The sequence below is a fragment of the Hemitrygon akajei genome, chromosome 2 (assembly GCF_048418815.1).
Source record: "Hemitrygon akajei chromosome 2, sHemAka1.3, whole genome shotgun sequence".
NCBI lineage: Eukaryota > Metazoa > Chordata > Chondrichthyes > Myliobatiformes > Dasyatidae > Hemitrygon > Hemitrygon akajei.
Genome location: NC_133125.1, coordinates 152,413,356 through 152,426,292, shown reverse-complemented (window position 1 = coordinate 152,426,292; position 12,937 = coordinate 152,413,356). Strand labels below are relative to the sequence as shown.

Genomic DNA, 12,937 nt, shown 5'->3' with positions numbered 1-12,937 from the left:
AGATTCTTGGGACGTGAGAGGAAATGAGGGTAATGGGGGTAAACAGGAAAGTGGAAACAATTGTATCATCAATGTTCTTATTTAGTGGTGGAATGGGCTAGAGGGCCTACTCCTTCTAAATTTTGTAAATAGTGGAAGTTGGTGAAGGGGAAAACACTCTGATGGGAGGAGGTAATTTTCAGATGTGAGCTCACCAGAGAGATCGTACCTCCTTCTCTGCACTGTTATAGAGTTGAAGAACAATATAGCATGGATACATACCATATGGCCCAACAAGTTCTTGCTGTACAAAGCACCCACCCAACTAGCCCCAATTACCTGCATTTGAGGACCCTCTGTTCTATTCCACTCTCCTGTATCCTGTCATTCATAGTTTTAAGTCCTCCGCTGGTTTGACTTTCCAAAAAGCATCGCGGCACACTAACCTGTACGAAATCCACTTACCACGCCTCAATCACTTCTCAAACTGATTGAGATTCCTTGCTAATGTAATTCTTTGCTAAAGTGAGTTACCTGGAGTTCATATAGAGTCTGAACCGTACCCAGGCAGAAGGTGAGGTGCTTTTCCTCAAGTGTAGTAATGCATCCAACACATGCTGAGAGGCAAAGATTTCAAACCACAGCAGCCATATCAATTTTAATTCTCCACCCCTATCCCACTCTGACTTCCTGTGCTGTGATACTGAGGGCCAAAACAACTTGAGGAAGAGCACCTCACCTTCTGACTAGGCACAGTTCAACCTCCATATGAACTTCAGGTAACTCACTTTCTGTGTGCCAGAACAGGCCAATTCTGCCCCAGGTTATCCCCCCTGTGACACTGGCTGAGATTTATTCTCTGATTACCACCGCTCTGCATTTCACAGATTTTACATTCCTTTATTTGTATTGTCATCCCATCTTTGGCTTCAATTGATAGCTTTTGTTCATGTTATCTCCCTCTATCCGTCTCCATTAACCCTAACCACTTCCCTGGCTATCCTCACAGCTGTCCTGCCTTCACCCTATCAGAGATATTCCCTTTGTCCTATCCCCCTCCAGCTAAAATTCTCCACAAAACCATTTTCTCATCTTCCCATTTCTGATTAAGTGACTTCAACCTGAATCACTAACACTGCTTCTCTCTCCACAGATGCTGACTGACCAGCTGAGTGTTCCTAGCATTTTTAAAAAAAAATTATTTCAGAGTTGCCACAGCTGTGGTGTTTTTTTTTTTGCCATCCTGTATGATTCATCCCAAGTGTATAATGACTATTTATATTCTTCTGTGTTCATAGCAAGGGAATTGACATTCCTGATTCCATAACCACCTGGGAAATTCAAGCAGTTGGACTGTTTGATAAAAAAGGTGAAGAACTTTTTTTTGTCCGATGTTTTGTACCAATTGATGCATTAAATTACTTTGCATGTGTTTAAGGGAGGAGTCCGTCTACTTCATGTCAACATTGTAGAGCAGTGAAGTAATGTAAAACCCTGATAACCCAGCATCCAAATTGCTCGAATAACCTGATAGTCTGGGTATTCAGTTTACTGAATGGTCTGAGTGCAAGCAGGGATTGCTACCATGGGCGGGGTAAATTGTCAGAGCTGAGATTGGGTTCCAGCATAGCAGTGGTCAGGGACATGGGTCAGGGGCATGGGTCAGGGACATGGGTCAGGGTCATGGGTCAGGGTCAAGGGTCAGGGTCATGGGTCAGGGACATGGGTCAGGGTCATGGCACATTGGAGAGTCTCTATATCCCCACTTCCTTTAAACTCACAGGGTCACTGTAAAACGTTTTATACTAAAGTGTGCAATATGTATTGACACGTATTGACAACCCCAATGACATCAATGGATATGGAGTTGAAAGGATGAACAGCTTTAAGTTCCTCAGCATACACATGACCGAGGTCTGTACATACTGGCTGTGTGGTGAAAAAAAGCACAACAGCACCTCTTTCACTTTAGAAGGTTGAAGAAGTTTGGCATGAGTCCCCAAATCCTAAGAACTTTCTACAGGGGCACATTTGAGATACCCTGGCTGCCTGCAGCACTGCCTGGTACGGAAACTGTACTTCCCTCAATCGCAGGGCTCTGCAGAGAGTGGTGCAGACAGCCCAGTGCATCTGTAGATGTGAACTTCCCACTATTCAGGACATTTACAGAGACAGGTGCATAAAAGGGCCCAAAGGATCATTGGGGAACCAAGTCACCCTGACCACAAACTATTCCAGCTGCTACCATCTGGGAAACATAGAACATAGAGCAATACAGAAATGGTACCGGAGCATAAAAGCCAGGATCAACAGGCTCTGGGACAGCTTCTTCCTCCAGGCCATCAGACTGATTAATTCACACTGATACAATTGTATTTCTATGTTATAATGACTGTCCTGTTGTACATACTATTTATTACAAGTTACTATAAATTTCACATTGCACATTTAGACGGAGACATGATGTAAAGATTTTTGCTCCTCATGAATGTGAAGGATGTGCGAAATAAAGTTAATTCAATAAAGTGAAATAAAACTACAGGGCTGTTAATGGGCAGAAAATTCAATAATCATTAAAATTGACCAATCCATGACCACAAATGTACCGAAGTGCAGATTGAAGGACTTTTACAAAAATGGAATTGTTGTAGACTCTCAAAATACAGAAACATGCCTTTTGGCCCATCTAATCTGTGCCAGCAATCAGCTACTCTCTTATGCCATTTTTGCTTTCTCCCTACACTCCTATCAACTTCCCGCAGATTCCACCACTCCTCGATACACTAGAAGCAATTTACAGCAGCCAATTAACTCACTGGCCCAGGCCTTTGAGATACGAGAGGAACCAGGAGCTGTCGGGGGTGGGAATCTCACGTGATCAAACTCGGGATATTTGGAGGCCAGTTTCAAACTTGCGTCCCTGGAGCTGTGAGGGTTCAAATCCACCACCACACCTCCGTGACTTCCAATATAGAAATACTTAATGACCTCATCAAATTTATCTCTCAATGCTGGTGTCTACTTATGCAGGAACTAATCAAACACCACTGGAACATTTTATTATTGTCTAGCATTTAATAACTTTTTCATTATGTGCATATTTTTGATATGCTTTTGTAAGCTGGTGTTTATTTTTCACATGAAAGGTTTTTGTGTGGCGGAACCGAAGCCATTGAAAGTTTTCAAAAAGGTGTTTGTCTCTCTACGGTTGCCTTATTCTGTGAAAAGAAATGAACAGCTGGAAGTGCGAGTGGTATTGTACAATTATCACAGCGCGGAATTTGAGGTACGACGAAAGCCTTCAGCCCTTCATCATTAGCATAGATATTGTCCCGTATCAGATTGATTGCAGAGCATGGCAAGTGCGAATGCGGCTGGTTGATTGCATACTGAATTGATTGCGTCTCCTATGTGCGGTGGGGTGGGGGGGGAGGGAGAATCATTTTCATATCGGCAGGCCTGTTTTGTCGCTCCCACACTGCAAGTTACCTAGTGGCTAGTGTCACTAACATGATTTAGTAAAATCCTTGAATCCTGCTACTCCGTTGTTGATCTTGCTCTAGCCATTAGTAACAGGTTGTATTGTAGGAAAAGACTGTGGGACTTGAGAGGTTAATGGGTTGCTATAAGTTCCCACTGAGCAGGTGGTATTTGGTGGGGTAGTGGGTTGTTAATGTAGCAGAATGGATGGCGTCGGGCCAGGAAATGGAACAATGCAATCGGTCCCAGCTCGTCAACCGCAACGCGTCCTATATTGTCCTGTGGTAACTGTACCGTGTAGGCATGTAGAGGCATTGTACAGGATGTCATTGTTCTAAGAAGATATATATTGTTCTCATTGTTCTAAGGGGATATATAGGGGCCAGGGGCTGTGAGGTGAAGCAGAAGACAGGGAGAGGTAGATATGCAGTCCGTGGAGAAGATAACAACTAGCAAGACCAGAAGGAACCCCAGGTGGGGACGAAACATCCCAGGTGAAGACCGCGTTCGCTGGCGTGGGTGCTTCATCACGTCTGTTCCTGGCCCCGTATGAGTCGTGTGGGAGTGGGATTAACCACACGTTGATAAGTATTGCTTGTATCGGGAAAAGGGCAGTTGCACAGCCGTGGGTAGTTAAGCTAAGCCGCTTTCCGCAATGAAGTGTCACTTATGCTACCAATAAACAAGTGTAATACTGTGATCCGGGGTACAGTCTCATTCTTGTCGCGGATACATTTTCTCTGATACCACGTTCCTGCTTTGTTGGATAATTTTCCGTCCATAACAATTGGCGCTGCGAGCAGGGTCAATTGTTATGGACGGAAAATTATCCGACAAAGCAGGAACGTGGTATCAGAGAAAATGTATCCGCGACAAGAATGAGACTGTACCACGGATCACAGTATTACACTTGTTTATTGGTAGCATAAGTGACACTTCATTGCGGAAAGCGGCTTAGCTTAACTACCCACGGCTGTGCAACTGCCCTTTTCCCGATACAAGCAATACTTATCAACGTGTGGTTAATCCCACTCCCACACGACTCATACGGGGCCAGGAACAGGTGTGATGAAGCACCCACGCCAGCGAACGCGGTCTTCACCTGGGATGTTTCGTCCCCACCTGGGGTTCCTTCTGGTCTTGCTAGTTGTTGTCTTTCTCCACGGACTGCATATCGTCCTCTCCCTGTCTTCTTCTCCTTCTCCTCACAGCCCCTGGCCCCTTATATATATCCTCTTAGAACAATGAGAACAATATATATCTTCTTAGAACAATGACATCCTGTACAATGCCTCTACATGCCTACATGGTACAGTTACCACAGGACAATATAGAACGCGTTGCGGTTGACGAGCTGGGACCGATTGCATTGTCCCATTTCCTGGCCCGACGCCATCCATTCTGCTACATTAACAACCCACTACCCCACCAAATACCACACGGTCAGTGGAAACTTACAACAACCCATTAACCTCTCAAGTCCCACATTCTTTTCCTACAATACACAGGTATGATGATCAGGTGGTTGGTGAATGGGCAGAACAAAGTCACCTGTCTTGCTCGGAAACAAAATGGAGCTTTGAGGTCTGCACAGGGTACATCCACTGTCATAACTGACTCTACAGCAAGTGGAGTGAATCCGTAACCAATTTGAAGTAACTAAAGTAATTTGGAATGGCACAGAAAGGCAGATTCCACTCCTCAACTGTGCATTAGGACAATCTACAAACCTGCAGTTCATTGGGATATGGGAGGAAGCAGGAGCACATTGGGGAAACCAAGCAGTCACAGGGAGAACTTGCAAACTTCATTTTATACAGTGACCCAGATTCATTCCTGATCTTTCAGGACATGGCGATGAGAGTTAATGGGGAGGGGGGTCTGTCGATGGATATAATGTATTCCCATTTCCCAAGTGCATTTGAAAAAGTGCTACATAAAAGTCTGGTGCACTAATTACTAGCCCGAGGTACTCGAGAACTAAGTTACAATGGAAAGAAAATGATTACCACTTAGAAAACAGATTGCAATGGTTCTGTTCATGCTGTAGGGTGTTACAGTGGAGATCCATACTTGGCTTAGAATTGACTACTGTTCACATTAATGATGTGTGAGGTTTTCAAGTTGCCAGTGATACAAAATAGGTAGTTATGTTAATTAATGATGTCACAGGTGTTGTTCCAGCATTAATCCATGTTGAAACTAACACCAACTAATGTGTCCCTCTCTTACACCATTGTCTTTTTGTTGAAGTCTAAAACCATCCTGGGGACTTTGGAGCTGATCAACTGAGCCATTTTCACTTCAACTCCACCTCTCTCCCACCTACCCAACATCACAGAGCTCGCCTTTATCCCTCTGGTCCAAGCCATACATTACATACTTGCAATGGCACTTTAAGAAGCCGCTCTGCCCACAAGGGTTATACTGGTTTCCAGTTGAGCAATCCCATCAGCCCCTCCACTCTCATTTCTCTGTAACCTGTCCACTCTCACATGCACATCACCCTGCCATCCCGGTTTACCTGCCACGAGCAGTGAAAGAGAAACCAACCATGTGTCTGTGACATAAGAGGAAACCAGGAGAACCTGCAAACTCCACGCAGACAGTACCTGAGGTCAGAACAAGGCAAGGTCACTGGAGCTCTGAGGGAACAGTCTTCCCCACTACACACCATCTTGCTGTGCTTAAGATAGTGTCTGCAGCCCTGGCATCCGAGGAGTTCCTAGAATGAGCCTTGGATGATGTGAGGCTGCTGAGATATAAATCAGCGTTCATCCTGCTTGGATCTGCTGTTACTTCTCTGTTTGAAATTCCTGAGAAGTTGTTGGTTTCTTGTTCCTGTACGGTAGAACTGTAGCACTCTGCTGAACTAACTGTCCCCATTCGCTTCCAGCTGAAGGTGTACATGAAACACGACAATTCTCTCTGCAGTCCTGCGACGGGCGACAACAAGGCAAGATCGGTGACCATTAAAGCGAACTCCGCCTATCCTGTTTATTTCTCCATCGTCCCCTTGGAGATTGGCAACATTCCAATCACTGTCATTGCCTACAACACCGAATGGTCCATAAATGATGCTGTCACAAAGTACCTCAAAGTGCTGGTGAGTACACAACCTCTGATGTACAATTTGCCATGTGCCTCTGATGCTACTGCAAGATTTCATTGCATGCATGCATGCATCTACTTTTATGTGTGACAATAAGGTTGACTTTGACTTTCTGTCTGTTGCTAGTTTATCAATATGGATCCTGAATGGTTTCTGTCCATAATCCATTTCCTGAATCTATTTTCTTAGCAATACAGAGCAGAACAGTCTCTTCCGATCCTTTGAGCCCCTGACAAACCCGATTAACCCTAGCCTAATCACGAGACAAATTACAATGACAACTTAACCTTCCTCTTTGAGACGGCTTTGGACTGTGGGAGGAAACCAGTAGATCCACGCACACCACGGTGAGGATGTACAGACTCCTTACCGTCGGTACTGGAATTGAACTCTAAACTCTGGAATGTGCCATGCTGTGATAGCATCATGCTAACCACTACATTTTACTTGTTTAACAGCATTCAAATGACTTTATGTTGAATTTAAAAATTAGCATACGACCATAAGACATATGACAGAACTAGGTCATTCAGCCCATCAAGTCTGTTCCTCAGTTTCTGAGGCCCTCCATTGGTCAGGCTTGACCATGGATATTGTGTCCTAGCTGTCTACATGATAATCAAGCCAAGGAAGAACAATATGGAGAGCAAGCTGTTGGCCATGCAGCAGCCCACCCTCTCCATGCACCTGATGAATCCAAGGGAACCCCAAACTCCGATACAGTTCGGCACCAGTGGCCTCACAGGAGTTACCAGTCATCACTGAACTCAACATAGAACTGCCTTAGGGACTCCAACTCTGGATTTTTCCCTTCGGGCTTCCTCCTGAAGCGTCCCCCATGAGTGGGTGTCGTCATAAGGCACTGGAGGTTTCAGAGTAGCGATTTCCTTTTCCCGGATGAGCTGCCACCCACAGCTGGCAAGCTCCCCCTGCCCAAAATGACAGGCTTTAAGGTGCCAGTAACCCAGCTTTGCCCTTCCTTTTGTCAGCTGAAACAATTAAGCCACACACAAAGCCCAGGAGCTGGACTTGGGGTAGTCAGAGGCTATTCAAGTTGCATGCCTCTGGGAGCATTTAATAGGTAGCAGGAGCTTATCCCCAATATCTCCCCTGGCAATGACAACTGCCATTCCATCATGGCTGGTTCATCATCCCTCACAACCCCACTCTCCTGTCTTCTGCCCATTACCTTCGACATCCTTTCTAATCATAAACTTATCAAGCTCCATGTTAAACATAGCCAATGAGCTGGCCTCCACAGCCATCCATCACAATTAATTCCACAGTTCCTCCACTTTCTAGCTAAAGGAATTCCTCTTCATCTCTGTTCTAAAGAGACAACCTTGTATTCTGAGGCTGCGCCCTCTGGTCCCAGACTCCCATACTGTAGGAACTATCCTCCTCACATCCACTCTATAGTTTCACTGAAATATTCCTTTATTATTCTAAATTCTAGTAAGTACAGGCCCAGAGCCATCTTATGTTCCTCATGCATTAACCCATTCCTTCCTCAGATTATTTTTGTGAACCTCCTCTGGACCCTCTCCATCGGAATCATCAGAATCAGAACCACCCCACCAGCCTTCGTGTCCAGCACATAATTCCCTAAAGCTTCTGTCACCTCCAACTGGATCCAACCACTAAACGCATCTTTCCCTCCACCCCCCCCCCCCCCACCCACTTGCTGCTTTCAACAGGGATCGCTCCCTATGCGACTCCTTTGGACTCCCTTGTCCATTCATCCTCCCCACCGATCTCCCTCCTGGCACTTATCTTTGCAAGCGGAACAAGTGCTGAACCTGCCCCTACACCTCCTCCCTCACCACCATTCAGGGTCCCAAACAGTCCTTCCAGGAGAGGAGACACTTCAGCTGTGAGTCTGTTGGGGTCATTTACTGTGTTCGGTGCTCCCAATGTGGCCTCCTGTATATCAGTGAGACCCGACGTAATTGGAAGACCGCTTCACCGAGCCTCTACGCTCCATTTGACAGAACAATTGGGATCTCCCAGAGGCCATCAATTTTAATTTCACTTCCCATTCCCATTCTGATATGTCCATCCATGGCCTCCTCTACTGTCAGGATAAAGCCACACTTAGGTTGGAGGAACAACACCTTATGTTTCGTTTGGGTAACTTCTAATCTGTAGTGAGATGCTGAAGATGTTCTATAGGTCAGTTGTGGAGAGCGCCCTCTTCTTTGTGGTGGCGTGTTGGGGAGGAAGCATTAAGAAGAGGGACGCCTCACGTCTTAATAAGCTGGTAAGGAAGGCGGGCTCTGTCGTGGGCAAAGTACTGGAGAGTTTAACATCGGTAGCTGAGCGAAGGGCGCTGAGTAGGCTATGGTCAATTATGGAAAACCCTGAACATCCTCTACATAGCACCATACAGAGACAGAGAAGCAGTTTCAGTGACAGGTTACTATCGATGCAATGCTCTTCAGACAGGATGAAGAGGTCAATACTCCCCAATGCCATTAGGCTTTACAATTCTACCGCCAGGACTTAAGAACTTTTTAAAAGCTATTATTAATGCTTTTTGAGATGGTGATTTAGATGCATATCATATTTTTTTACTGAGTTAAGTATTGTATGTAATTAGTTTTGCTACAACAAGTGTATGGGACATTGGAAAAAATTTGAATTTCCCCATGGGGATGAATAAAGTATCTATCTATCTATCTATCTAATCTGGTGGCATGAACATTGATTTCTCAAGCTTCCTGTAATGTCCCCCCTTCACCATTTCCCATCCCTTTTCCTCTCTCATGTTATTTCCTTGCGTACCCATCACCTCCCTCTGGTGCTCCTCCCAACCCCCTTCTTCTTTCTTCCATGGCCTTCTGTCTCTTTCAACAATCAACTTTGTAGCTCTTTGCTTCATTCCTCCCCCTCCAAGTTTCACCTATCGCCTGGTGTTTCTCTCTCCCCTCTCCCCACCTTTCAAATCTATTCCTCAGTTTTTTTTTGCTCTAGTCCTGCTGATGGGTTTCAGCCCAAAATGCTGATGCTTATTTTTCCATAGATGCTGCCTGGCCTGCTGAGTTCCCCCAGCATTTTGTGCATGTTCCATCAGAATCATGTTTAATTGTCACTGGCATATGTTGTGAAATTTCTAGTTTTGTAGTGCAGTGAGAGATATAAAACTAATATTAGTGACAAAATACATAAATAGTGCAAATGAGGAATCATGTGGTCATGTTTATTGGTTCATGGGCCAATCAGAAATCAGACAGAGAGGAAGAAGTAAAACATTGACTGAGGATCTTCATCCTTGATGGTAATGACAGGAAGAGAACATGCCCTGAAAGGTGAAGGTCCTTACGGAAGAATGCCTCCTTTTGAGGCACTGCCCTTTGAGGGTGTCCTCGATAGTGGCTTGTACCCATGATGGAAGTGGACGAGTCTAAAACCTTCTACAGCCTCTTGCAAGCTTGTGCATTGGAGCCTACATATCAGGCAGTGACGCTCTCCATGGTACATCTGTGCATATCTGCTAGTCTTTGGTGGCATGCCAAACATCTCACAGACCCATCAGCAAGGCGCAGTAGGAGCTGTGGCTGGATTTGGAAGAATATACAGGGTACAGGAAGTGTGGCTGACAGTATGTCCAGTGGCTTGGACTTGCTACAGGCACAAAAGTAGGGCAAATAGCTGCCCTCCAGGAAAGGCAGTCGGAGAGGGCATGTGTTATTTTTATATGCTGATCCTAAGGTTCCTATTAAATATATCTCCTCTAACCTTAATCTTATTCCACTAGTTTACCACACTGGGAAAAGAACTGTATCCATTGACCTATCTATATCCCTCATGATTTTATACCAGATCAACCCTCACTCTCCTGCTCTCCAGTAAAAATTGATCCAAACTACTCAACGTTTCCCCATAGCACTCCATAACTCAGTCTCCCGCATTATGCTTGTAGATCTACTCTGCACTTTTTTCCAGCTTAATGGAATTCTTCCTGTAGCAAGGTGACCAAAACTGAACGCAATATTCCAGCTTCACTAACGTCTTAAACAACAGCAGGACAAAATCCTGTCTTTTATACGCAATGCCGCATCTGATGAAGGTCATGTGCCAGAGGTCCTTCTCGCCACCCTGTTGTATATGTGACATCACATTCAGGAAACCACGTACTTGTCCCTCTGTCTTCAGCATCCCCATGACTCTACCGTTGACTACAAATGTCTTAACCTCATTTGTTTTCCCAAATGCAACACCACACATGTCTCTGAATGACAATCCATTCACCATTCCTTGGCCCACTTACCCAGGTGGTCAGGATCCCTCTATAATTCTGATAATTGACTTTGCCTATTCCATGTCCAGGGTCAGCTCTGTGTTGGCATAACTTTATTTTCTCACATTTACTAACCAGCTGTTGACCAGGTGATCTTCGTTCAGTGTATCCTATGCTCTGGAGTTCCCACCATATCATCGTAGGCAGAGTGTCCTCCCAAAACCTGATGGGATTACTTAGTACAATCTTTCCAGCTTCATGATTCAGGCATGACTTCCCGATATTTAATTCTTTCAGCATAAATCTCTGGGGTAAAATCTTCAACTATACGAATCTTTGCTCCGTTATAAATTAGCTTATCCCTTTTCCTTGCATCCTGAAGAATAGCTTCTTTGGTTGTAAAATAATGGAGACATAATATTATAGGACAAGGTTTCAAGATTAACTGTCATCCCTCTCTGCATTATCTGGCTCGTTTGATAATTACTCCTCCTAATTCTCGTTCAAAATGGATTGACTACCCATAAGACAGTTGGGAATTTATAAAGGAGTTTAAGTCCATTTCATAAGCAATTTGACTAGTTAATCCTTAGCTGGGAGCTGTTTGTAGTGGCTTCGATGAAAGTCCATTCCATGTTTTATGAGTGCCCAGACACGGACTTGGTTGACTTACTTTGATCTGTTGCTGTTTGCTTTAATAGTTAATATAGTTTTGGACTATATATATACTTATTCTTTCTTTGATTTGTAAGTCTTTAACATTAGTTGTAGTATATTAGTGGGTTGGATTTATCTTTTTTTAATACATGGTTATGTATTTTAAATGAATCTAAGATGCCAGTTGTTAGTTCGGTGTTAACTATTGTTAGACATAATGTGAAAATACTTGGAACTTGTTTATTTCTTTATATACACTTTGCTACGTCTTTTTGGTGGTGGTAATGTATTACTTTGTAAGCAGGGGCTGCTACCTGGAGGCAGGGGTTAAGGGTCATTAGAGTAGCATGCTGTCCGCCTATTGGACAGTTTCTGAGTCTTTGGGAGGGGGGGTGGGTCTATTAGATTAGTTTTTTTTCGACTGGGCAGTTCTGAGAGGTTTTTTCTGTCAATTATCCTGTTTTTCTTTCTGATCAAGTCATCCTTTGTTTTTCTTCGGAATTAGTTTGCACCAGCGCATTAGCTTACTTTATAAAATTTCAAATTAAACTTTAAATATGGATCTTAATAAAATTAATATAATATCTTGGAACCTGAATGGTATGAACCAACCTATTAAGCATGAAAAGATTTTTAAGAAATTAAAAACACTTCATGCGGATATTATTTTTGCGCAGGAGACTCATATTCGTAGGCAGGATGAAAATCATTTTTTTTTAGATTTTGGAAGGGACACTTATTCCATTCTTTGTCAGTAAATAAAATAAGAGGGGTATCTATTTTTATTAATTCTAAAATCCCTTTTGCACTTTTTAACACTATTACTGATTTAATTGGAAGATTTTTAATTGTCACTGGTCTGTTATGTGTTCAAAAGGTGGCTATGGTGTGTGTTTATGCACCTAATATAGATAGCCCTGAATTTTAAAAGAAGCTATTTTTTGAGCTGCTGAATTTAAATGAATATAAGTTGATTATGGGCGGTGACTTTAACTGCTGTCTCAATCTGTCGATTGATAGATCGTCCACCAATCTGTCGCTTCCTAACAAAGCTGTGACCTGTATTAATTCTTCTCTATTAGATTACAGTCGGGTTGATACTTGGAGATTTATGTATCCTAATGATAGGGATTATTCTTTTTTTCCACATGTATACCATAAATACTCAAGAATTAATTATTTTTTGCTGGACATGTGATTGTTGCTCTCTGTTGCTGATTGTGCGTATGATGTCATTGCATTGTTGGATCATGCACCTATGAAATTAACTTTGAAATTTTCTGATAATATACTGAAGATACCTCAGTGGAGATTTAATGCTATATTGCTACAAGATTCATCCATTATAAGTTTTATGAAAGAGCAAATTTCTCTATTTTTTGAATTAAATACAACTGAGGGAATGTCAAATTTGGTTATTTGGGACACAATGAAATCTTTTCTTAGGAGACAGATAATTTCATACTCAG

The 12,937-nt window shown here is 43.4% G+C and overlaps 1 protein-coding gene across 2 annotated transcripts in view; it reads left to right on the top strand.

The window, feature by feature from the left end:
- LOC140716971 (complement C4-like) overlaps positions 1-12,937 on the top strand; it is a 128,260-nt gene that overhangs the window by 53,084 nt on the left and 62,239 nt on the right. For both annotated transcript variants that reach the window (XM_073030173.1, XM_073030181.1), the window contains exons 19-21: positions 1,278-1,348; positions 3,126-3,265; positions 6,356-6,565. In XM_073030173.1, coding sequence (XP_072886274.1) covers positions 1,278-1,348; positions 3,126-3,265; positions 6,356-6,565 — 421 coding nt within the window. The remainder of the gene's footprint in view (positions 1-1,277; positions 1,349-3,125; positions 3,266-6,355; positions 6,566-12,937) is intronic.